General features: G+C 35.8%; 2 protein-coding genes across 2 annotated transcripts; both read right to left on the bottom strand.

Moving 5' to 3' along the window:
* Nucleotides 1–12,067: 12,067 nt before the first annotated feature.
* LOC107798936 (importin subunit beta-1-like) lies at nucleotides 12,068–17,361 on the bottom strand. The gene is made up of 3 exons (XM_016621961.2): nucleotides 17,030–17,361; nucleotides 12,687–15,111; nucleotides 12,068–12,603 (listed from the first exon to the last, which is right to left on the bottom strand). The coding sequence occupies exons 2-3, from the start codon at nucleotides 15,104–15,106 to the stop codon at nucleotides 12,399–12,401; spliced, it is 2,625 nt and encodes an 874-aa protein (XP_016477447.2). The 5' UTR covers nucleotides 15,107–15,111; nucleotides 17,030–17,361; the 3' UTR covers nucleotides 12,068–12,398.
* Nucleotides 17,362–24,242: 6,881 nt separating this feature from the next.
* LOC107798937 (uncharacterized) lies at nucleotides 24,243–26,219 on the bottom strand. The gene is made up of 5 exons (XM_016621962.2): nucleotides 25,930–26,219; nucleotides 25,749–25,842; nucleotides 25,535–25,676; nucleotides 24,627–25,460; nucleotides 24,243–24,548 (listed from the first exon to the last, which is right to left on the bottom strand). The coding sequence occupies exons 1-4, from the start codon at nucleotides 26,071–26,073 to the stop codon at nucleotides 25,361–25,363; spliced, it is 480 nt and encodes a 159-aa protein (XP_016477448.1). The 5' UTR covers nucleotides 26,074–26,219; the 3' UTR covers nucleotides 24,243–24,548; nucleotides 24,627–25,360.
* Between the last annotated feature and the right edge of the window lie 1,591 nt (nucleotides 26,220–27,810).

Below are 27,810 nucleotides of genomic sequence, written 5' to 3'. Positions count from 1 at the left end.
AGGAATCACAAGCCATCGATGCATATCTGATACCGAGCGCTCATGCGCATATACGAACGCGGGGAAGGAGTTCAAAGAGTTACTTTTAAAGCTGAATCAAGGACGCACGATAAGAATTCAAGAATGTGAAGCTTTTCCTAAAGGTTCTGCAGCCTCCCGAGGATAAATACAGACGTCTCCGTACCGATCCGTGAGACTCTACTAAACCTGCTCATGACTCGTAAGACCTATGTAACCTAGGCTGTGATACCAACTTATCACAACCCCAAACCGAACCCGGTCGTGATGGCGCCTCTCGTGAAGACAAGGCCAGCCGACACAAATCCCAAATTCAGTTTTCACAGTATGTCCATTTAAGTCATTTATAAGGATAAATCCCCAACAAGTATAGATTTAGCGAAATAAAAGAAGTGCAGAAATAAATACAGTCTGACATCGGGGTGTCACTAGTCATAAGCATCTACCAATGTCCGAATACAACCAGAGTATAAAAATATACTAAATACAGTAATGAAAATGAGAGAAAGGAAAGCAGTGTTGCGAACATCGTGCAGTCACCTTGCTAACTCCGACGACTCCGCCTCCGAGCAATCAACACCCGCTGCCAGGTTTCGAAATACCAGAATCTTCACACGAGGTGCAGGAAGTAATGTGAGTACTCCAACCTAGAAAGTAATAAGAGTAAATAAAGAGTGAGCAGTAGGAAACGATAAATCCACATTTGTTCAACATTTTCAATAGAGGCTCGGTCTAAAGATGAGTGAAAGCAGTAATTAAATCAACATGTTCAATAGAAACTCACTTTAAAGAGGAGTGAAAATAGTAAGTTCATAAACTAGCTCCTCAGGCAAAGCATCACTCATGTGCATGTATATATATATCCCCTCGAGCAAGCCTCTCAGTCACTCGTGACTCAACTCTAACCAATCAGCGCTCACACTCAGCACTCACACTCAATAGGTACCATATAGTAACTATTGCGGCGTGCAACCCGATCCATATATCGCTGCGGCGTGCAGCCCGATCCATATATATAGTCGACTATATATATTGCTGCAGCGTGCAGCCCGATCCATAAATATATAATCCTCATAGCCAGGCCCTCGGCCTCTCTCAATCATTAACCTGGACACCAGACCATCGGTCTATCTCAGTCATTAACCTCACAATCAGACCATCGGTCTATCTCAATCATCAACCTCACAATCACTCGGACCATCAGTAAAATAGGGAACTCAGCCCAAACAGTTTTCACATTTTAAGAGTTAAGTGATAAAACCAGGTTTAAACAATAAACAGGTAAATCATGACTGAGGATATGCTTTCAAAATAAATAGAGCGAGGAAAAATAGTAAAAATGTCCCTAAAGGTCTCAACACGTTGGCACAAGGCCCCAAACATGGCATACAGCCTAAAATATAATATCAATCTCAAAAATATGAAATATCATAAGATTTCAAATCAAATACGCGACATAACAGTCGTACGGGACGGACCAAGTCACAATTCCCAACGGTGCACGACTCCACGCTTGTCATCTAGCGTGTGTGTCACCTCAAAGTAGCACAACGATGTGAAATCTAGGATTTCAAACCCTCAGGACAGCATTTACAATCATTACTTACCCCGATCCGGTCCAAACTCTAACCCGCCATGCCTTTGCCCTCACGAATCGACCTCCGGATGATCTAAATCTAGCCACAATCAGTGCATAACTATTAAAACATGCTAAGGGAACAAAGCTCACTCGAAAATATCTAATTTACATCAAAAACCATAAAATTGCTCAAACCCGACCCCCAGGCCCACGTCTCAGAATCCGATAAAAATCACATCAATAAAATTCTTGTTTACTCACGAGTCTACCCATATCAAATTCGTCAAAATCCGATCTCAATTGCCCATTCAAATCCCCAAAAGAAATCTCAAACTTTTCTTCCATTTTCCCCCAATTTTCACTCTAATTTCTCAAATTAAATGATGAAATTCAAGACCAAATCATGTAATTAAACCAAATATGAGTGAAGAATTCTTACCCCAATAGCTCCACTGAAAATCTCCTCAAATTCCACCTTCTCCCGAGCTCTCCAATGGTTTTTATGAAATTGGACTTAAACCCTCGATTTAAAAATATAAACTGTCTGCCCAGACATTTCTTCATCGCGAACGCGATATTGCCCTCGCGTTCGCGAAGCACACTGCTTCACTGACCGGAATCTCTTCTATGCGAACGCGATGCATAACACACTCAACACCTCGCGATCGCGACCCCAACTACGCAAACGCGTAGAACAAATGTACTGAGGACCCACCTACCATTCTTCCTCTATGCGAACGCGACCTGAACTTCGCGAACGCGATGACCAAAAACCTCACACCTTCGCGATTGCGGAACCATCTTCGCGAAGGCCAACTCCACAGCCTCGCACCTTAACCCTTCGCGAACGCGAAGGTCAAAAACCTGCAACACCAACAACAACAATTCTGTAATTTTTCATAACATGAAATGGTCCGATTGACCACCCGAAACTCACCTGAGGCCCTCGGGACCTTAACCAAATATGCCAACATATCCCATAACATCATTCAAACTTGTTCCAACCTTCGGAACGCTCAAAACAACCTTAAAACACCAAATTTGCATCAGATTCAAGCTTATAAATTTCAAGAACTTCCAAATTACGCTTTTGATAAATAAAAACCCAACCAAACCACGTCCGAATGACCTGAAATTTTGCACACACGTCACAAATGACATAACGAAGCTACTGAAACTTCCAGAATTCCATTCCGACCTCTATATCAAAATCTCACCTATCAACCGGAAAGCGCCAAAATCTCATTTTCGCCAATTCAAGCCTAAACCTTCCACGGACATTCAAAATGCATTCCGATCACGCTCCTAAGTCCCAAATCATTTAACGGAGCTAATCAAATCATAAAAATTCCGATCCGAGATCATATACCAACAAGTCAAATCTTGGACAAACTTTTCAAATTTCAAGCTTCAAACTGAGAACTGTTCTTCCAAATTCATTCTGATTACCCTGAAAACCCAAACCAACGATTTACATAAGTCATAATACATCACACGGGGCAAGACATGCCCGGGAACTGACGAGCAAGGTGCAAAAGCTCAAAACAACCAGTCGGATCGTTACATACACGTAACTAAAATCATAATAAAAAAGAGTTATAAAGGATAAAAAGAAACATTCCAAGCGATAGTGTAAAAAATGTATATATTAATAAAATTTCTCATATAGAAAAATCTTAGTAAATAAATAGAACTCATAATTTCCTATTGAGAAAATGCAAAATTATAAGGACAATATTAAGATATTTATACATTAGACAAGGAAATGTTATATATATATAAACATTGGTAGATTCTTATAAAATAATAAAAGGCTTATCTCCTTACACTTTTGATGAATTTAAAATTATAATTTAATTAATAAATATTATATTATTTAAATTTCAAGTAAACTTTAAATGAGAAAATGAATCAATTATCATAGTAGAAAAAATTGTACGAATAAGGGGGATAAAAATAATGTAGGATATTTTTACTTCGAATTAATTTTTTTTTTTAAAGATAAATAAATAACACTCAAAAAATTTATTGATAAATTTAGGTAACTGAAGAATTTTGAGCAGTATAATATAAAATTATCCACACATCATGCGGGTTCTAACACTACTAAGCATAAAAATAGTGAAAATATGTAACTATTCTTAAATACAAATAATACTAACAAGAGAGACAATACCTCCTTCATGTATAAGAACGATATTAAATTTTTAATTTTCAGATTCGGTAATTTGATTTTAGATCATTATTAAGATGGTAAATAACATATCATTATAACATATTTTATCGTCTATAATAAATATATACATATAATTTGTTATACAATGTAATTGGTATAATATTATTGCTGTTTAATTCTCAATAATTAGTTATTCACACATTAGTTAAATATAGTTCCATGTTTTTAATAAAATTGGAACTTACTACTAATACTGGTTTAACAAGAATAACAATATAATTAATTTTTGTAGGGATTTGGATATCTTAGTGTAACTAGATATAAGAGAATTATATAAAATTAATATAAATAATAATGTTATTCATAGAGATCCTATCTTTAAATTTTTTTAATGATATATTAGGGCTAAAATTAGCAATAATTTTTTTCCATTGCAAATCTTATTATTTAATATAGTTTTCTTAATTAATGATGCAACCATAAATTCATCATAAATCTGTGATTACGTAGCTACAAAATGTCATTTCATTAAGATGGTTATTATTATTTTCTTATAGTGTTAAATATGTTTCTTTTATATAATTGAAGCCTTTGGTCATTATTAAAACTAAATGTACCAAGCCTCCCCACAACAAAGCTCTTCAATACATGAACAATTATTTAAAAATGACTTCTTAAATACCTACAACTATTAATAACTATTTAAATTTTAAATACAAAATCATATAATTAACAACAACTACAATAAAATAAAATATGAGTTTGATAAGTCTAAAAAGTCAATTGATAAGTTTTGCTGCTATAAGTAGGTAAATATTGTTTGAGAATGAAGATTGATTGTGCATTTTAAATAATTATTATCATATACAATTACTATTCTCTTCCTTAATCATATACAATTACTATTTTTCATTACATAATAGTATTAGACGACTCTTGTCATGATTTTCATAATCGACCAAAAACATTCGTCATTTGTCATGGCATCCATTTTTGTTTTTTAATCAAATTATTTTTATTTTCTTTATAATTTGAAGCATAAATATTTATTTAGCTACTAGATTTTGTTTCGAATAATTTCATTGGCCTAAAAGGTTATTATTACTATATTGAGTTTCAACTTGTGGCAAAAAATTAATAATTAATTACGAAATTTTATCAGACCAATAAATTTGTGGCCTTCTGTAATGACAACTATTGCCATGATATTTTAGAACTTGAAGCAAAAAAATATTTATCTAGCTATAATTTTTTATTTTAAATATTTTATTATGGTTAAAATGTTACTTTTGTTACAGTAATTTTCCGTTCGTAGCAAAAACTAATAATTAGCTACAATATTATGTCATAACAATAAATCGGTAGCTATATCATTTACCTATTGCCATAGTTTTTATAACTTGAAGCAAATGTATTTCTTTAGCTACAATATTTTATTTCAAATAATTTATTGTGGCTAAAAGGTTACTATTGCTATAATAGCTTTTAATGCGTGGCTAAAACTTATGAATTAGCTTCGCAGTTTATTGTGGCAATAAATTTGTAGCTATTTAAGCAATTATTGCTACGATTTTTAGAAATTATAGCAAAAATAAGGAATTAGCTTTACCAATTTAATTTTTGTGGCTAGCAAATTTTACGAATTTATAAATAGCTAGAAAATTTTAATTTTTGTGGCTATTGTTAGGTATTAGCCATGATTTTTAAATTCATAGCTGAGATTTCGTAGCTATAAATATATTATCTCGTAGTGAGTTACTAATTTGGTGCTGTGATTTTGGCAGCTTGGACAATAGCTTGTTAGATGCTATTCCATCTCTTATTCATTTCAAAGACTTGAGACATATTCAGATTACACTATGCAACAATATAGAGTTCTTATTTAGGTTAGGAGAAGCTTTGCCTCCAGTTGGAACCTTTTCTCATCTCCGCTGCCTTGAAGTTGTAAACTGTAATAAAATGAAGAAGCTAATCCCTAGGTGGTTGCTGCAATACCTCCTAAATCTGACGGAAATTAATGCATACTTCTGCTCAGAAATGGAAGAGATAATAACAGAGGATGAAGAAGAACAAGTCAACCAGTTGTGCACAAGCTCAGTTGTTCCTTCAAATCAAAGCAGAAGCATCAATGATGATGAGGTTATTCTACCAAATTTGCAAATTCTTTGTTTATACGAATTACCAAAACTCAAGAGCCTATACAAGGGAAGAATGACTTGTGGTTCTATTCGGCGTATACAAGTTGATGATTGTCCGAGGTTGAAGAAACTTCCATTTACTCTTCCTCTTCGAAACGAGCAGCCATCAGCTCCTCCAGCTCTTGAAATTATCAGAATCAATCAAGAATAATGGGAAACTTTGGAATGGGACCATCCTCGATACAAGAATGTCCTCCTTCCTTTTGTCCGAAACCCCACCTAATTGTATATTCAAACCTCAGGTATATATATCTAAAGTTGAAGGTGTTGGTTTATATTTAGTCAACAATGGCATGTCAATTGGAAGAGTTGGTGGAAAGAGTTGGTGTGGATGTTAGGAGGAAGCTTCCTCCTTTGATGTCACCCATGACATCAAGAGGAGGTAGTTTGATGTCACCAATGACATCAAGAGGAGGTCTTTACCTCTATAAATAGATGCACTCCTTCATTTGTAGAAACCATCCCAAAAATAATACAACACATTGTAGTGAGTAGAGAGTTAAGAGAGAAATTCTCTTAAGTGTAATTGGGAACTCTCCCCTTCCTTTGTTAATATTAAAAAGGCAACTGTTCTCTGGTGGACGTAGGATTATTTTGATCTAAACCACGTTAAATCTTGTGTTCTTTCTTTTACGTTTCCGCTAACAATTGGTATCAGAGCAACAGGATTCTTTAACGATCCAAAGAGGAAGAACAAGCAAAGATGAGTTCCATGAAGTTTGAAATTGATAGATTCAGTGGACGCAACAATTTCAATAGCTGGAAGATCCAGATGATGGCGTTACTGCGGAGGGAAGGTTCAATCCATATTATTGACGAAAAGTATCCTAAGGATATATCAACTCCCGACAAGGAGAAGATTGAAGGGGATGCATTGAGTGCAATCCAACTATCCCTTGCACCTAACGTGCTTTGTGAAGTGAGTACGGGTACCGAAGAAACGACCAAACAATTATGGGAAAAGCTAGAAGGGTTATACCAAGACCGATCAGTGACAACAAGGATGTTGTTACAACGACGTCTTCACACATTTAAGATGGAGTCAGGTACTTCGTTACAAGATCATTTAGATGCGTTCAATAAACTTGTCATGGACTTACAGATTGCAAGAATTAAAAAGGAGGAGGAGACGCTTTTATGTGCTTTGCTATTTTCATTGACTTCAGGATATCGTGATATTGAGAATTCAATGATGTATAGCAAGGAGTCTATCAAGCTTGAGCAAGTGCGGCAGGCACTTAACTTTAGTGATGTGCGGAGGCACATTGAAGGAGATAGAGATGATCAGGCAAGTGGGTTCTTTGTGAGAAGCCGGACTAGCCAACAGGGAAAGAGCAAATCAAAGCACAGATCAAAGTCTCGTGTGAATAAGAAGAATACAGAGTGTTGGGGTTGTGGCAAGAAAGGGAACTTTGAACGAGACTGTCCAATGTCAAAGTCCAAGGAAAAGGCGAGTGCATCCACAGTTGAACAGGTACATGATTTTGATAATGATTATGTACTAACAACATTGTGTAATAATAATAGTAGTTATGGAAACAAATGGGTGTTAGACTCTGCATGCACTCTGCATATGACGTTCCGAAAAGACTGGTTTAGCAGCTATGAGAAAAGTGGAGGAACCGTAGTAATGGGCAATAATGCAACTTGTGCAATAGTTGGCATTGGCTCAGTTCAGGTTCGCTGCCATGATGGAGTCGTGAGGACTATTACACAAGTCCGTCATGTTCCTGATCTGAAGAAGAATTTGATCTCCCTGAGTACTCTAGATGAACAAGGCTACAGGTACATGAGCGAAGCAGGAACTATAAAGGTGACTAAAGGTTCTTTAGTCATGCTGAAAGGCAAGCTGGAGACGGCCTTTACACATTGGCCGGAAGCACTATTGTTGGCTCTGCAAATGCATCTACAGTGCAGTTATCTAATGATGACAAGGCAAGACTATGGCACATGAGACTTGGTCATATGAGCGCACGTGGACTGGAGATGTTGAGCAATCGTAACCTTTTGGAAGGTGAGAAGATCAGCACACTTGACTTCTGTGAGCACTGCGTTCTAGGGAAGCAAAAGAAGGTCAGCTTCAGCACTAACAAACACAAGACAAGAGGAGTGCTAGACTACATCCATTCAGATTTATGAGGTCCTTCTAAACTTCCATCGAAGGGCAAAAAGAGGTATCTTCTCACTTTTATTGATGATTTCTCACGAAAGGTTTGGGTGCATTTTTTGAAGGCAAAAAGTGATGTTTTTGAAGCATTTAAAGAGTGGAAGATTTTGGTTGAAAATCAAATGGAGCGGAAAATCAAGTATCTTCGCACAGACAATGGCTTGGAGTTTTGCAATGAAGAGTTTAATGAATTCTGCAAGGTTCATGGGATCTCAATACATAGGACTGTCAGGCATACCCCACAGCAGAATGGAGTTGCCGAGAGAATGAACAGAACTCTTCTTGAAAAGGCTTGTTGTATACTCCTACAAGCCAAAATGTCCAAAGTATTTTGGGCTGAAGCAGTTCACACTGCTGCTCATATTGTCAATCGATCTCCAGCATCAGCAATTGACTTTAAGACTCTGAATAAGGTATGGTCAGGTGAACCCTCTAACTATTCATACTTACGAGTATTTGGGTGTCTAGCTTAGTATCACATTAATGAAGGAAAGCTTGAACCAAGGGCTAAGAAGGCCATATTCGTAGGGTATGTGGATGGAGTAAAAGGGTACAAACTTTGGTGTTTGTCTTTACTCAAATTTATAGTTAGTAGAGATGTCACCTTTGATGAATCTTCTATACTTGATCCCCGTAAAGTTTCCGTGGAGTTTTCAGGAAATAAGAACGACGAGCAGGTGGAGCTTGCCAAGGAAAAGGATCAAGAGATTAAAGATGAGTCAGAAGATGTAGACCTTGAAGAACTTGTTGTCAGTGAACCATACACAATTGCAAAGGGGAGGGAGAAGAGGCAAACACGATAACCGGAACGCCTTATAGATCAAGCAAACTTGATTGCATATGCGTTCGTAGCTGCACAAGAAGAGATTAAGGATCTGGAGCCCTCCTCGTATATTTAAGCAACTTCTTGCAAGGATGTTGTACAATGGCGGTTAGCCATGACTGAAGAGATGGAGTCTCTTCACAAGAATCAGACAAAGGTCTTAGTGAAAAGACAAAAGGGGAAGAGGACAGTTGGATGCAAGTGGGTCTACCGAAAGTAAGAGGGAATTCCTGAAGTGGAAGATGCTAGGTTCAAGGCGAGATTGGTTGCAAAAGGATTCAATCAGAAGGAGGGAATTGACTACAATGAGATTTTCTCTCCAGTCGTGAAGCATAGCTCAATTCGCATGCTACTAGCATTGGTTGCCCAATTTGACTTGGAGCTTCAACAGCTTGATGTCAAAACTGCTTTCTTACACGGTGATCTAGAAGAGACAATCTATATGGATGAGCCTGAAGGTTTCCTAGCTGAGGGAAAAGAATATCACGTATGCCAGCTAAAGAAGTCTTTGTATGGTATGAAGCAATCCCCTAGACAGTGGTACAAGAGGTTTGATGCATTCATGACTACACGTGAATTCTCAAGGAGTGCATTTGATAGTTGTGTGTATCACAAGAAGATGTTTGGTAACTCAACGATTTATTTATTGTTGTATGTTGATGATATGCGTATTGCTGCTAACAACATTACAGAGATAAATGCTTTGAAGAAACTGTTGAGTAAGGAATTTGACATGAAGGATTTAGGAGCTGCAAAGAAAATCCTTGGTATGGAGATTTCAAGAGAAGACGGTGTTGTACATCTTTCTCAGAAGAGGTATATTGAAAGGGTTCTCAAGAGATTCAATATGCATACGTGCAAGCCTGTAAGTACACTATTAGCTCCTCATTTTAAACTTTCAGAGTTACAAATGCCTCAGTCCGAGGATAAGGTGGAGCATATGTCAAAGATTCCTTATGCCAGTGCAGTTGGTAGCATTATGTATGTTATGGTATGCACACGTCCAGATATTTCTCAATCTAGTAGATACATATCCAGCCCAGGAAAGAGGCATTGGGAAGCTGTCAAGTGGATATTGAGATATCTCAAAGGAGCTTCTGGTGTTGGTCTGACCTTTCGAAAAAGTGGTGGAGGTATTTCAATTCTCGGTTATGTAGATTCTGACTATGCATGAGATCTTGACAGAAGAAGGTCCACAACTGGATACATTTTTACCCTCGTTGGCAGTGCCGTTAGTTGGAAGTCGACTCTGCAGTCGATTGCCGCTTTGTCTACGACAGAAGCAGAATACATGGCAGCAGCGGAGGCGGTGAAGGAAGCTATCTGGTTGAAAGGTTTAGTAGCGGAATTGAGTTTGGTTCAGCTGGAATCAACTCTTAGATGTGATAGTCAGAGTGCTATTCATCTAATGAAAAATCAGAGATTTCATGAGCGCACTAAACACATTGATGTCAGATTTTATTTTATTCGAGATGTTGTTGAAGAGGGAACTATCAAGGTCGTGAAGGTTATCACAGACGATAATGCTACAGATATGTTGACCAAGATAGTCTCACTCGCTAAGTTTGCACACTGCAAGGACTTGGCGAAGGTGTGCATCAACTAATGCAACTCCGAAGAGAACAGTTGTTAGGTGGAGGTGGTATGTTCAACAATGGTTTGATTCTTCTTGTTTCTTACAACGGGGTTGCCCAGTAAGCTTAGAAGTTTTGGCCAGAGTAGTTCACGCGCACGCTCGAAACGCAAACCAAGGTGGAGATTGAAGGTGTTAGTTTATGTTTAGTCAACAATGGCATGCCAATTGGAAGAGTTGGTGGAAAGAGTTGGTATGGATGCTAGGAGGAAGCTTCCTCCTTTGATGTCATCAATGACATCAAAAGGAGGTCTTTACCTCTATAAATAGATGCACTCCTTCATTTGTAGAAACCATCCCAAAAATAATACAACACATTGCAGTGAGTAGAGAGTTAAGAGAGAAATTCTCTTAAGTGTAATTGGGAACTCTCCCCTTCCTTTGTTAATATTAAAAAGGCAATTGTTCTCTGGTGGATGTAGGATTATTTTGATCCGAACCACGTTAAATCTTCTGTTCTTTCTTTTACGTTTCCGCTAACAAAAGTGTAGCCCGGTGCACAAAGCATCACGCGCTCACGCAGGGTGTGGAAAGGGTCTCACCCTAAAGGGTGTGATATAGACAGTCTATCCTACGCAAGCATAGTCGGCGCACAAAGCATCCCGTGTTAACGCAGGGTTCGGGAATGGCCGCATCGATAGAGATAATCTACCCTAACGTATGCATTAGTGACTGGTTCCACGGCTCCAATCGGTGACCTGTTGATCACAAGAAGACAACTTTGCCGTTGCTTCAAGGCTCCCCTTTCTCTGGTACATATATCTATTCATTATTCTCATTTACTAAATTTTGTTACTTTAGGCTGAAGCAAATATATAAAGACAAAAGCTTCTAGTTACTGAAATCTAAGAACTGATTGCCAGCTTTCTAGGATTTCAATCAGTAGCAGATTGTGCCTCAGTGGAGAAGAGCAGCTTATAAAGGGCCATTTCACCATTTTTCTGTGACGAATCAGAGGCAACTTTAATTTGGGATTCCACAATTTGTGCCGTGGTGGTGGTGGAGAAGAGCAACTTTTTTGTCTGTCTGTTTTTAAATGGCAGGAATTTAGAAGCTGTGATGTGGAATTCTTGTTAAGTCTGCGATTCTTCGCGTAGTGAAATCTATAATTATCAGTACTTGGTTAGCGATACACCTTGAAATTAAGAACTAAATTAAGTCTTGTTAACTAATCCACTGACATTAGTAGCCCCAAAAAGGCTGGGTGTTGAGCAAAAGAAATAGCTAGAAGTTTACAGCTAATTTTTCATATGAAGCTAGAACTGTGTTGTCAGCAATTGCTTCAGGTTACGCTCCAAAGTTTTAGATGTTTCTTTTTCTTTTCTTTTCAGAAGCTATTTCATTCACTGCATCAATCAATGAAAGCTAGTTCAGTGGTCTATATTAGAAAGAAGAAATGCACAACAGATTCCAACACTATACGATAATCGTTTTAGACGAAGAATAAGCATGATTTGTAAAAGATGGAAACGATTCCAAATACGATTTTTTGGTATTTCGGAAAGAGCCTTGTGATGGAGTGAGAATTAAGTTACAAGAAGATTACCTAACTAAACCTCCATTATATGTAATGTATAGAACTAGACAACGTCCAAAATGACAGCAGGCTACCACAAGTAGGTGGTCTTAATCCTTGAAACTACAGAGAAAAGAACTGACCCCCTTTGGGTATATACCCCAACAATGAAAAGAATTTCATCGTCATAAAAATCTACGACACGATGACCAGACACGTTTGCCCCTGTTGAGACGAAGGAAAATACATGACTCCCTTACAAACTGATACTTTGAAGCAGCTCTTTCTTCACCCACAAACAGAGAAGGCACGCCCAATCATCCCTTGGGTCCAAGTTGCTGTTTCTTTGAGCTGTTCATCATCAGATTGAAGACACTCGCCCAACAACTCGGCGCAGAAAACTCGATCTTTGAAAAGGGTGGTTATATTTGGACCAAGTGCATCAGCTAAATCTCCCAACACAGCAACCGCTGCTTTGGTCACGCTTTCATCTCTGCAAAAAATCAATACACTTGTTAGAATTAATAAGCTGCAGAGACATAATAAGAAGACGTCACTAAGATCGAACTAAATTACCTTGGTTTGTCCTTAGCAACCAGTTCAATGAACTGCAGGAGATGAGGAGCATGGGGTAACATCAAGTCAGCCTTGGAATTCTTAAATCCTTGAAGAATCCCTGAATATGCTTCAAAAATACTGCGCCTGAGCTGGTTGCCATACTCTAGCATTTCCTCATCACTGTTGTCTAACTGTGCACATAATTCGGAAGCACCTTGCATCATAGGCAATGCATATTGGAGGTATTTCTCAAAGTGTTCACCAATGGCAAGAGCAATATCCCCAAAGCAGGAAAATATCGGAGGCTTTACAGATCGGTTAAGTTCGCCGCTAGACAGATCCTTCAGAAGAAGTGCCATCATCCCATCACAATATGGTAAGATCTTGTCATCCAAGGCACGGGAAATGTCACCAACAACCCCCACCGAGATGGAACACACCTGGTACTCTTCAAAATTTTGCAGCCCCATCTCCAGATATTTGTAGAATTCTGGCATATACTTCAAGAACTCCTGTCCAGTTGCATAGGCCAGAGCGCCAATGGCAAGCATGGCCTCTTCATGCACCGTCGAGCTACGACAAGCAAATACCTTTAGGAACAACATCATGATCTGGTCGGCAACCTGAAGTAGAATGGGCTTAGTTTCATCAGCATTGCTAAGCTTCTGAATGATAACCTGGAGTACACCACAAAGGGAAGCCTGCAAATCTCCCTGCTTTTCCCTATCATCAGAGGATACAATCTGAAGCTCTACTGTTTGTGCCAACTTAGCCATGATAACCGGGCAAAGCTTCGCAATGATATCAGATGTTTCAACAAGGTTAGAGCACCTAACAACTTCATTCAATGTTTCATATGCGTTAGTTCTGAGCTTAGAATCACTGCTGTCAGTCCGGTCAGCTGTGGAAATAAGAGAGGTGATAATCTCAGGAATATATGGTGTGAGCAAAGACGAGCTTGGCCCACCATCCTCATATCCCTGTGCAAGAAAATAGATAGCCCCACAAACTTTCTCGGCAACATGGGAGGCATCTTTTAAACTCTCTAACAACACTCCGACAATCTGCTGGAGGTTGGCTGGCGAAATCACTGAGAACCCAGAAGATGGTGTGTGCAGAAACTCAAAAATACGGCTAAGTGTCCATGCAGTGGTATCTCTTACATGGCTGTTTTCATCCTTCATCGCCTTAAGAAGAAAATCTAATCCAGCATGGACCATGGGAGAGAGCTTCTCAATGCTTGGGCCTTCAAGAATTGAGCCAAATGCATATGTTGCAGCCTCACGTGAGCGCCAATCAGGCTTCAATATATTAGCCTCAACAAAAGGCATTACCAGGGGAACAACAGCATCTCCAACAGTCCTGGCAACAAGACCAAGACATGTTCCACCAGCCATTGCCAGATTCCAAATATCATCATCCTGGTCCTGTTCCTCATCCTGCTTCAATAATGTTTCCAGCAGCATTGGAACAAGTGTTGGGAGGGCCTTCTCAATGAAGCGAGAGTGTTGCACACTAGAATCCCCACTGTCAGGAACCTCATAGTCTTGCAATTCTATCTCTTCGTCACAGATAGAACTCCAGAACTCAATTGCTTGAAGAGCAACAGCCTCCTGATCTTCTCTGACTGCTTTTGCTGTCAACTCAAAGACAGCCTGCATGTAAGGTTCAAGCAACTCATAGTATGTTGATGCAATAGAAACAAGACACTCGTATGCAGCCTGTCTAATCTCTGTCTCCTTTGCAATGGCTGCCTCACAGACGACCTTCATGATAAAATTCCTCTCCATCTCGTTACCAAAGTTTGTCTGAGCAAAATCAAGAGCATTATATAAAGCCCTAGTAGCAGCAAGACGTACTTCAGGGCTTTGCTCCTCAACATTCATACCTTGCACAACAGCAGTGAGAACAGAGTTTACTTCATCTTGGACAAGATCTTGGTGCGATATCTCCTCACACACATAGCCAAGTGTTTCAAGTGTTGACTGTTTCAGGGACGGAGGCCTGCCTTGTTTGGTCATGTTAACAAGCAACAACCCAATGAGCTCTGGCCACTGTTTCTGGGGAATTTCAATCGAAGCCACCTTTGCAATTACTTGGGCAGCAGTATGACTTGCCTCACGCACAGACGAACCTAGGGTGCTCAAGAGCAAGCTTTTAATTTGAGATTTACATTGAGCATCAATTGCCTGCCATTGTTGAACAAGCTGTTCTTTCCTAGCAGATTCTTTTGCATCTAGTGAGTTCTTAAGCACAATACCAGCCAGTCTTCGAGATTCAGTGGGTTTTCCATCATTGGAGAGCTCAACAGCCAATGACAGAAGAAAGCCTGGTAGGTTTTGTTCTCGGAACTGACCAAGACCAGTCTCTGCCTCAGACCGAATCTTAGCATCTGCTGATTGAGCAGCCAATAGAAACTGAGTGATGTCGAGAGCCATTTCTCCTACATATTAAACCCAAAAGAAAACATGAGGTGCTGTGGAAATTCTAGAATCCACATATTTAAAAATTAGCAAGTCATTCAAAGAGAAAAAGAGTTCTCCTAGGACATAGGAGGCAAGGAGAGTGGTAAGATCAGAAAGCTAGTTAAATTGCATTTCCGTTTTAACAGTTAAAGAAATCAATTGTAAATTTGAAGTACTGGCATCAGCAAAACAGAGCTATTCACTATTCTCGTATTCTATAAGTCCCTCATAAAAAACATGACATCAAGCAGCCTTTACACAAAACTAAGTAAACCAGGTGCTCAATGTATGGATGCTTAGCGCCAAAGGAGTCTTTGATTGAGCACATTAAGACTTCTTCTATTCCGAAGCATCCCAACCATTTCCCATGCATGAATTTTAGACAAAACATTTCAGGCGCACAAGAAACCGAAGACTCATAATTGATATTGGTACAGAACTTCCTACTCAGATACTTCATACTTCAAACAGAAACTACTCCCAAATCTGAAAATCCAAATACTTCTCTCTTTCTTCTTCTTCTTCCCTTTTCTTTAGGGCTAACAACTATTACAGGTCCCAATTAGGCACAATGGAAAATTCTAGAATTTATGGATAATCTAAAAATTAGGTACGTATTACAGAGAAGTAGAACACTCCTTCTAGGACATAAGAGCAAGGAGAGAGGTAAATCAAAAGCTAGTTAAGTTGCATTTCCATTTAAATAACAAAATTGTGGACAACATTTTGAAGTGCTTGGCAACAGTAATGGATCAATTCAATATTCTGTTAGGGGTCGTTTGGTTACCAGGATAAGGATACTAATTCTGATATAGAACTTCGGATTATATATATCCCATGTTTATTTGCGGGTATTAACTAATACCTGTATAAATTTTATAGCCAAACTTCATATTAGATATCCCATATTGGATACGGGTTAATATTCCCAGGATAACCTTGTTTCAAATCAAATGATCCCTTAATCCATAACAAAATGAATTCAAAGGAAAGGTATCCCTTGATTGAACACAGAACTTTGTTATTTCTATTTTATTCCACATGTGTCAAGCAGCCTTAACACAGACATGAACTTCAGACGAATTCAAGAAGCTTTAACGCAAAATTAAGCAGACCAAGGAACAATTTGTGTATGCTTGGCATCAAAAAGTGTCCTTTAATGGAACACAGAACTTCTTTGCTTCCAAAGCATCCCAGTGATTTCACATGTGCTTCAAACGAAACACATCAGGTGCACAATAAACTGAAAAACCATAACATATATTCATACACACCCCCACCTCCCTCCCCCACTCAAGTACTTCAAACAAAAACAACTACTCCCAAATCATATAATTCAACTACTTTTTTCTACCTATCAGTTATCTGTTTAGGACTTGACATTTTAACAGTCTTTGTGAACATATACATTTTTCTTTAGCCATTCAACTTAACATTGAACAGTAAACATAGCTTAAACAAAACATCAATCCATCAGGTTTTCTTATTAGTTGTTGTGCATCACGAGCATGTAACTTGTTTTGAACCTCTTTATTTTATATAAGCCTTTCCTTAAGTTTATTTTTGAACTGTGTCGGGTATGTCTGTATGAATCCTCTATATATCAATTCCACTCTATCGCGGGCACCTTTTATTCCAATACTAAGAATTTAAGCACCAGTTATAACACAGTTTTAAAAAGCATAACAATTACATCTATAATCAACTAGGAAGCTAAAAAGAAGCAAAATAAATAGATTAACGATATATACTAAAGCAAACATTAAGCCACAGCAGGAAAATGAAATTAAATAACCTTAAACCCTAACAAGAAAATTAAATCGAATCGATCTATCAATGTACATACTATACAATCTAAAAGAAAAATAACACATAACTATTCTTAATAATACTGACCCAGTATTCAAATGCCTCGATTTCGATAGACGAAACTAAAACCCACGAGCTAGGGTTTTTATTCCTCTCTCGGTCTTCACTCACTCTATCCTTTTCTTCGAGTGAAGAAATTGAAGAGCACAACACTGGTGAATCACTCAATCACAAAAATGTTGTGTATGTATATATTATATTTATATAGAGAGAGAGAGATAGCGAGAGAGATGAGGGGTGGGGGTGGGCGGTGTATTTCGAATGATGGGAAGAAGCGGGATGGTATAAGTCGAGCTTATTTTGTTTTTGTAGAGGGGAACGAAACCAACGGGCAGGAAAATCCCAGTGCTGCCCTGCCCGAGAACGCCGTCCTTAACCCTAGCTACTTTTTTGAAATCTCGCACGTGCGACGATGTTATCTTTATGTCACACGTGTTATGTAGTTGGGCTCGGCTTTTGAGGAGCTGTTATGTGAAGTTTGTGTAGAAATGACATTAGCTAGCCATTTTAAATGACTACTATTTAGTATATTTTGAATTTCAATATTTCAGTTCAATTTTCAAAACAAAAATATCATGAATTGTTCTGAAGGTTAAGATTTTTAGTTTAAAATATTATAAAAAATAAATATTGTCTAATCTTTAAATAACATTTTTGAGAATGGCTATATGTGCACTTGCCCTGAAGTTTGTCCAACTGATGGGCCTCCTCAATTGGGCTTGAAACTTCGACATAACTAATTTGTAGTGTATCTAAAAGGGATTTTTTCATTCTTATACACTTTTTGAAACTTTATTACCCTTAATGTTTATGTTTAGTTAATTACCCGGCATAAACAAGTTTTGTTTACAAAATATATACAATCCACCTTAAAAGGCTCTCAATCCATTATTTGTGCCTCCAATCAAGGGATAGTTAAACCTTTTTCCTTTTTTCTCTCATCTCTCCCCCCTTTTCTCTCTTGATCTTCCACCCACACTCCAAATAATTTTTTGCGTGACTTTTAATAAATATATCTTCAATATGTTTTCCTTATCTTAACATTACAGTGTGTGGATAAACATCTCTTAGTTTTAGGTTTACAAAGTCTTTTTCTGCCAACTACTAAACTATACTTTAAATCTTTTATCAGTTTGGACGCAATCTTACGCTGGAATATCCTTTCGAATCTCGACTTTTTCTTATTAACATTAATTAATTAGCTCACTTAATAACTATTCTAATTGGGCGTCGAGGTTATCTGCCCAAACAGTCTCTAGGTTTGATCTCATGCATTCTTTTTTTCTCCACAATAATTATTATAGTAGCAATTTGACAACGAAAATCGTAAATTTTAGAAAATAACTCAAGTAAAGAAAGAATTAGTCTGAGAAATGGAGCTCCTTCTACTATCATTCTTTCAGCCATATATGATTTTTAAAGTAATATATATATATATATACAACAAATAAAATCTTAGTACATGTTAGATTTTGCAAATGAAAAGATTTGAAGACAGAGAAATACTGCAGAAAGACATATTTAGGACCATATAAAGTTGTGAAACACTAACGTTCTAACGACATAAGATATTTAAATGCTAAAGAACAATAGCAAACTTATATTATGAGTAATTTGATTTTTCGAAGATCCAAATATACAAACCAAAAACTCCAAAAAATGAAAAAAAATTAAAGTTATCCGAAATCAAACAATAAACCAATTAATTGTTTCCATTCAATTTTGCTTTTCGATTTTATCTGGATGATACACACCCCTAAATTTAAGTCTCATTTGTATAAGGCCATGAGATCAGTAGAATTGAACAGATTATTGTTACCGAGGACCCTTAATTCGCTTGTGTTTTACACTATAAACACCAATATTGAATTTTTACGCTGTTTGGTGATTAAACTGGTCAAATCATGAATCCAGCTTAGTGGATATTAGGCAGTACTAAGAAAACAAAACTATCATCCTGTTTGAACTTAAATACAAAATTTATACAATATGTCATTTGTATATTTTGTATCTGATTTATACATAGTAAAAACAAATTCATACAACTAATTATATATTATACAATTTACTTATAACTTATCTACAATTTTCAAATATTATTTCTACTCAGTTATATACAACTACAAAATCGTACAACTTAAATACAAAATTTATACAATATGTCTTTTGTATATTTTGTATCTGATTTATACATGGCAAAAATAAATTTCATACAACTAATTATATATTATATAATTTATCTACAAGTTATCTACAATTTTCTTACATTATTTCTACTCAGTTATATACAACTACAATATCATACAACTTAAATATAATTTTTATACAACATTGTTCAACTTTAAATATAATTTTTCTACAATTTTCCTACAATTTTACTACAATTTCGTAAATATAATGTATATCATGTCTTCTTCTTCTTCTTCTTCTTCTTCTTCTTCTTCTTCTTCTTCTTCTTCTTCTTCTTCTTCGAGTTTCAATATGAAATTTAGCCAAAATCGTAATCTTCACCGAAACACCCTCAAAATTGAGATATAAACTCCAAACTATATTCCTAATTGTTTGCAACAACATCCAATCCAAACAAATAATGATTTTTCAAAACTCAAATTCAAAGCTTCAAAGCTTTTTAATGGCTGTCAATGGTGGAATTGGTGCTCTCTCTTTCTTTGCGTTAGATTACTGAAATTAGAGGTTAAGAGATAGAGAGAGAAGTAGAGAGAATTCCCAATTATTTGCTATAACACATAATTCAAACAAATAATTTTTTTTGGGTGAATTATATAATAAGATGAAAAGTTCAAGTTATGTTATTTTTAAATTAGAAAGGTGTCATTCATGTCGGAATGAACTAATTAAAGAAAAAAACTAAGGTTGTATCTATAATTTTAATGTTTGTTTGATTTTATACAAAATTTATACAATATGTCTTTTGTTATTTCTACTCAGTTATATACAACTACAATATCATACAACTTAAATATAATTTTTATACAATATTGTTCAACTTTCATACAATAGTTAAATAATATATATATATATAAACAACAAAATATAATTTTTCTACAATGTTACTACAATTTCGTAAATATAATGTATGTCATGTCTTCTTCTTCTTCTTCTTCTTCTTCTCAATATTAAATTCAGCCAAAATCAAGTGTAATCTTCACCGAAACACCCTCAAAATTGAGATATAAACTCCAAACCATATTCCCAATTGTTTGTAACAACACCCAATCCAAACAAATAAATTTTTCAAAACCCAAATTCGAAGTCAAAGCTTCAGAGCTTTTTAATTGATGTCAATGATGGAATTGCTACTCTCTTTTCTTTGCTTTACATTACTGAAATTAGGAATTAAGAGATAGAGAGAGACATATAGAGAATTCTCAATTCTTTGCAATAATACCTAATTCAAACAAATAATTTTTTTAGGGTGAATTATATAATAAGATGAAAAGTTCAAGTTATGTTATTTTTAAATTAAAAAGGTGTCATTCATGCCGGAATGAACTAATTAAAGAAAAAATTACTAAGGTTGTATCTATAATTTTTAATGTTTGTTTGTTTGTGCTTAAACTAGAAAACGGTAAAAAAGAAAAACAAACAAAAATAGTAGTTTTAAATAACAGTCTCCTTATACCAGAGGTCAGAGGACCTTTATCGAAATTCTAAAGTTCACAACTGTTATGAGACAAACGAAAAAAGGAGCTAAAACTAATGGAGAATTATGAAATGTTTTTTTTCTTACGACGACTATATTTGAAAGTAAAGAAAGATTTAGAGTGATACGTGGGAGAGGGTGGTACGTGGGGGAGGGGATGTGGAGAGAGAAACGTGGGGTGTGTAAAATACGTTAGAGTAATTTTAGGACAATAATTATTATCACTAATTCCCTTAAAATGTACATAAATGATAATTAGGTATATAAAATGTAATTATAGTAAAACATGAGTAGTGAGGGTAATATAGTTTCATATAGTGTATAGGAATGCAAAAATTCCTATCTAAAAACATTTGCAGTGTATCTAAAAACATTTTGCAATATATATTATGTATCCGTCAATTATTTTTAGTTTAGGCGATTAGATGGGCGGCTATTTAGATTAATTCTTCTATTTACTCCATTTTTTAAGGAAAAAAAGATTGAGGAATTACGAGATAAAACGGCTAAGTTTTAGTTGAAATCGAGCATCTGTTTCCTTTTTTTTTTGTAGATAGAATTTATCTACACAGTAGGTACTCTTAAGTTACAATATTTTATTGTTAGAAATAATTTTAAAAAATTTAAAATACTGTACCAAACAAAGAACGGTGTTGAACTCCTCAATTAGTAATGTATCTTACAATGGAACAAAGATAAGTTTACTCGTGTATTTGCCGCACTGTAAATGATATATTATGGTGTAAATTATGTGTCCACTCATAAATTGATTATAGACTATTATATAAAACTTTAGAGAACGATTTTTGTAACATTTGAAATTACAAGGATATATGTGTTATAAGCCAAAAAATCAAGGGAGACATAAGTCAGTTTGTTGTACAAAATAATTTTCTTATCGTGAAATTGACCTATATGTCTTAAAATTGTTACTAATCAAAGGGGGCTCCTGGAGGTCCAGTTAACACCCAGCGTTTGCCAAATTATTAAAAATAGTCACTACTTTGCTGCAATAGAGACAGGTCCAGCATAATATATTAGAGTTCGGTGCACCTGTATATGAACTTCCAGCATATTATGCTGGACCGGTATGCTTTGCTGGTTGCAGTATAATGAAGACTGGAGCACTAGTGCTCCAAACTCCAGTATATTATGCTGGAGTATTTTCCAGATTTTGAATAGTATTTTCGTTCAGATTTATCTTTATATAAAAAGTGACTAAATTTCGATTACTTTTAAAATTATAGCTATTTTAAATGATCACTTGTAAATTTGGCTATTATTAAATTTCTCCCATAAAATTATTACTAATCAAATGGGGCTCCTAGAGGTCCAGTTAACACCCAATCTTTTGTTTTTACTAATAGTAACAGTATAAGGCTTGTTCTGGATTGCATGAATTTAATATTTTAGGTGCTAGTTGTGTTGGTTTATCTTGAAAAAAATCTGCTAGCTATTTTGCAAAACTTTATCAGAAAAAAGTTATCTGGATAATTGGGATGAAATGTAGTTTGATGATAAAGGAAGAATGGTGTAAAACCACTCCTTACTGGATAGGCCTGGTTACTAGTGAAAATAGCATGGGCTAGCCAGTTTTCGGATTGGTAATTGAAAAATAGCTAGCATTTGCAAAATTACTGAAAAATAGCCACTATTTTGTTGCAACAGAAAAGTTCGAGCATAATATATTGGAGATTTGTGCACCTATGTATGAACTTTCAGTATATTATGCTGGAACTCCAACACACGGAAAGTTCCAGCATAATATACTAGAGATTGGAGCCCCTGTGTATGAACTTCCAGCATATTATGTTGGACCAGTATATTATACTGGAACTCCAACATATTATGCTGAAATATTTTTCGGATTTTGAACAGTGTTTTCGTTCAGATTTATCTTTACATGCAAAGTGGCAAAATTTCGATTATTTTTGAAACTGTGACTATTTTTTAATTACCACTTGTAAATCCGGCTATTTTTAAATTTATCCCTGATTACTACTACATAGCAAGAAAATATGGGCTTTTTTCATTTTTAGCACGTGCCAAAAACTATTTATATCTTGTAGCTGAAAATGTGTATATAATTTGTATACAAGAGGGATTATGCAGAATATATATATATATATATATATATATATATATATATATATATATATATATATATATATATTTTCGATTATTATTTTAAGAGCATCTATACAATATCATTTTCTCAAGAAAAAATATCCAAATTAATATCTCTTACAATAGAAATTGGAAAACACAACACCATCTAACCTTTCAAGATGCCATACCTTCACAAATAGTATACTTTCAGAAGAAAGTCTAATCAGTCTAGATAGCATTTGACCATTCTAAATAACTATTGGTAACGATTTCCTAATTTGTAAAATTTCAACAATCAAAGGTTATAGTAAAAATAGCACGATATAGTCAGTTTTCGGACTGGTCATTTAAAAATAGCAAATGGTTACGAAGTCAATGAAAAATAGCCACTATTTTGCTGCAACAGAGACCGGTCCAACATAATATACTGGAGTTCGGTGCACCTGTGTATGAACTCCAGCATATTATGCTGGACCGATATACTTTGCTGACTCCAGTATAATATACTGGAGACTGGAGCACCGGTGCTCCAAACTCCAGTATATTATATTGGACAATTATACTTGCTGGAACTCCAGTATATTATGTTGGAGTTCTAGCGTACTTATGCTGGAACTCCATCATATTATGTTGGAGTTCCAGCATACTTATCCTGCAACTCCAGTATAATATGCTGGAGTTGAAGCATACTTATGATGGAACTCCAGTATAATATACTAGCATATTTTCCGGGTTTTGAACAGTATTTTCGCTCAGATTTATCTTTATATGAAAAGTGGCTAAATTTCGATTACGTTTGAAACTGGACTATTTTTGAACGACCAGTTATAAATCTGGCTATTTTTGAATTTCTCCCAAGGTTATATAACAAGTTATGATATACAATTATCTATGGCCCTAAACCAACGGCCCACAAAACTTGTTAGTTGAAATGGCAATTTTTATATAACTATGATATTTTTTCAAAGTCATATAACTTTTTTTTCTGATACAAAAGTCATAAAATTTTTACTACTCTACTCAAAAAGTCATAATCATCGGCAAAGACGATTATCCGTTGTTTTTAGTATTCTGCCATTTTTTTTTAAATTCAGTCTAATAAATTATGAATCAATTAAAAATATTCATGACTCGACCCGATATCCATATCCACAAATTAAAACATCCCCAAATTCGATACTTCTCATAATTCTGCTTACCGACAAACTATACAACTTCATGAATGCGGAAAAATTATCATGTTATTTTCTTTTCAGTTATTCGGTTATTCCGGGACCTCTCTCCTTGGGTAAGTATCTTATTTGTGATAATGGGTAGGTGCTTTAGAGATCCCATGACCAATTATTTAATTCTAATGAAGTACCTAACAGTGAATATCTTAAATTAAAATATTCCTGGGAATTAGAAAAAACTTTTATGGAAAAATAGAATTGTTTTTGTAGGAGAACGAGCAACGAGCAACACCACTAAACAAAATATTGCTTACTAAGCAATACAGCAAATAAAATGTGCATCAACCAAAAGACAAAAGCAGACACAATATATTGTGCCAATTTAAGTGTATGCCATTTACAAAAGACAAGAAATTTTAGACAAACATCCCTATTTTGTCTTCGAGAGTCTCCACTTTTTCTTCACCATAACTTGCATATAATCTTGCATAACTTTCTTCTTGACCCCGCCTCTTTTGGATACTTTAATAGTGTCAGTGTCACCTTGCACAATTTTTTGACCATGTACAACTCTCCCAACAACATCTTGTTCAGCAACATCCTATAAAACAATACAACACCTGAGAAAAAATAAAACTAGCACATAAAAAGGACCATGAAAGGTTTGAAACTAATTTACCTCTATAGTTGATTGATTTGTTAAGATGAGGTCCACGTCTATTCTTTCTTCTTGGTTTTGGTTTGGAGCAGGGTCTTCGTTTTGGGTTGGAGCAGGGTCTTGACTTGAATTTGGAGAAGGTGGTTGTTGGTTTGGAAAACTAGAGGAAGTTGTTTTTGCATATTTACTATGGCCTCTAGCATTATGCCCAACCACTTTGCAAATAGAGCAGCTAACTTGTACAGTACCCTTCTTAGATATTCGTTGAGGTTTCTTCTTTTCAGCCCTCTTCTCCTTTGCACTTTGAGCAGCAACTTCTCTTTATTTTTCTAGTTCTTCAGCCTCCTTTCTCCTAGCCTTATGCTTCCTCCCTATCTTTTTCTTGACTACCTTAGGTGGGAGAATGTCACCACCTCCTACAACCTCAAGCAAGTGATCTTCAGAGCCAGTAGGATTTATATAATAAGAGTATACTTTCTTGTAGTTTTCCACTTTGTAATAGTCCATGACATAATCTTCTATTAACTCAATTGTTGCCAAGAATACTAACCACACCATGATGACAAGGCAATCCAGTCAAATCCCACCTTCTACAAGTACAAGTCTTGGCAGACATATCAACAATATATGGCCCTCCAGGACCTTCAACTAAGACCCTAGGGCCTCCTGAAAAATCAGGTTGAAACTTTGTTGCCTCCATCCTAATTTTCAACAGCTTTTTTTCTATCTTAGGGCATATTGGCCCTTGGTATCTCTCAATCCACTCTTTTTTTTTTTAACAACCTCCTCATCAACTTGTTCTTGATCATTTCTAGCACTGTTATTATGGCCTTGTCCCTAGCATCAAGTATATATCTAAAAAAATATATGTATAACTTAGTATATTATTAAAAATAAAAGTGCATAAGGAAATGCAAATTCTTAATTACCTGTTGAAGCTTTCACATAAATTGTTCAACAACATGTCACATTTGGTATGACATTTAAATAATGCTCGAGTCCAAGTATTGAATGGCCTTTCAGGGTGATTGAACCATTCTCTGGCCTCTTTGTCCTCATTTTCCAGTTCATCTAGAAACTTCTTAAACAAGACTTCATTACTCGCTCTTGCCGCACTCCAAACTAAGTCTTTCAAATTCTTACCTTTGTGTTTTTGTCTGAAATTCGGATACATATGCCTAACACAATTACGGTGTTCAGCATTAGGGTATAAATCCTTCGCAGCTCCAATCAGCCCCTTTAAGAATATTATGAAATATGAAAAAAAAAGAACAATAAATAAAATATAAAGAAACAGAGTAAAATACTAAAGAAATAATATTACCTTCTGTCTGTCTGACATAAATGAAATGTGATGGCTGTTCTGAATCTCCAAATCCTCTCCCAGGTTAATAAGAAACCAGCTCCGAGTTTCTCTACTTTCAGCTTTAGCTATGACTGCATATGCTATTGGAAAAAATGCAATCATTTGGGTCAATAACCACTGCACTCAACAAGTTCCCTCCATAATTTCCCTTTAACCAACAACCATCCAAGCTAATGAATGATCTACAACCAGATTTAAAAGCATTCTTAAGTGTTCCAAGACAAACATAAAACCCAAGAAATCTGCCTTCGTCCCTCCACAAAATTACAGTAGAGCCTGGATTGCTTTTTAATAATTCCTCTCTATATGGCAACAGCTTTGCATATTGGGTTCCCTCATCTCCATAAACCAATTTTTGTGCCATATTTCTGGCCCTCCAAGCTTTCATATAACTAATTGTATAGCTATAGTCATTTCTAACAGCTTCAATTAAACCATTCACGCTCCATGATGGACTAGCTCTAAATGCACTAAAATACCTATTAGCAAGCCACGCAGTATTCATATGGAAGTTGTCAAACACATTTCCACCTATGTGCTCCAAATTACAAGACTTGATCTGAATAGTTGGATCAGTCTTACTCACGGCAGTAGCATACACTCTAAAAGGACACCCATTATGTTTGCATTTACATATCACTATCTCCTGGTTGTTATTAGAGAATTTAAGCTAAAACCTGCTTTTAATACCATAATTTCTACAAGCATCTTTAAACTGCTTTAAGCTACTAAATTTCATTCCAAGTTCCAAACTTGGATTATATTTATGTTTCTGCTCATCGTATTCTTCATAGTGAACTGCCTCCTTTTTATCACCTTCCTTATCAGATATCCTCCCGTCTGATAATTCCTCTGATTCAACAACATCCGAGTCATATTTGTCATTCTCTACTGGTATAAGGATGCTAAAAGTTGATAGAACACTACTTGATCCTTTCTTAGGTCTTCCCATCCCTTTCTTACTTAATTTTTGAGTTGTTACTTGCTCAGCCATTACATCCTCAAAGTCATCATCACTATCTTCCAAATTATAGTCGGGGTCACTAAAGTCGTCATCATAACTACCATCCCCAACACTCTTACCATCTTGAATTCTACTCAAAAAAATTTCAAAATTCAACACAGCAGCCTCAGAGCTTTCATTGAACGGGAGACCCAAATTGATACTTGAACCCGAGACATACATGCAATTTAAAAGCACAAAAATAAAAATCGATAATATCAAAAAATCCTAACCCCCATAATTAGTATCCAAATATACAAAATAATACTAAAATAAAGATAAACTCTAGCCCACACTCATTGTCACAATATACAAAAATTCTAAAATAAAGCAAAAATCCTACACCATAATCAGTGTCGCCAACTAAAATTCAAACTAACAAAGGCAACACAAACAAAAAATAATAATTTTTACCTCTTTTGGAGTCATTCCTAGTGCAGCAAAAGCATTTGTGTGGTCACTAAGTTCAGCAAAAGTATTATGGTTGTCCCTTAAAGTACTCCTCTGAGATGGAGGAGAAGCCATCTTTTTGGCTTGAGAGCCCTGAAAGACTGCTGATTGAGAGCCTTGAAACAACGTTGCTTGAGAAGAGAATTGAGATAGTAGTATGTATTTTGATGATCCTTGCTTGAGAGCCTTAAAAAACACTTTGAGAAACAGCTGAGAATATCGAATTTGGGGGATATTTTAATTTGTGGATATGGATGTCGCGTCGCGTCATGGATATTTTAATTGATTCATAATTTATTAGACTAAATTTAAAGAAAAAAAAAGGCAGAATACTAAAAAAACAACCGGAGAATTATTTTTGTGTGAGATAAGAAAGTTATATGACT

This window comes from Nicotiana tabacum, chromosome 5 (assembly GCF_000715075.1).
Source record: "Nicotiana tabacum cultivar K326 chromosome 5, ASM71507v2, whole genome shotgun sequence".
NCBI classification, from domain to species: Eukaryota; Viridiplantae; Streptophyta; class Magnoliopsida; order Solanales; family Solanaceae; genus Nicotiana; species Nicotiana tabacum.
Note: the sequence above shows the minus strand (reverse complement) of the source record. Positions and strands in the feature narration are given on the sequence as shown.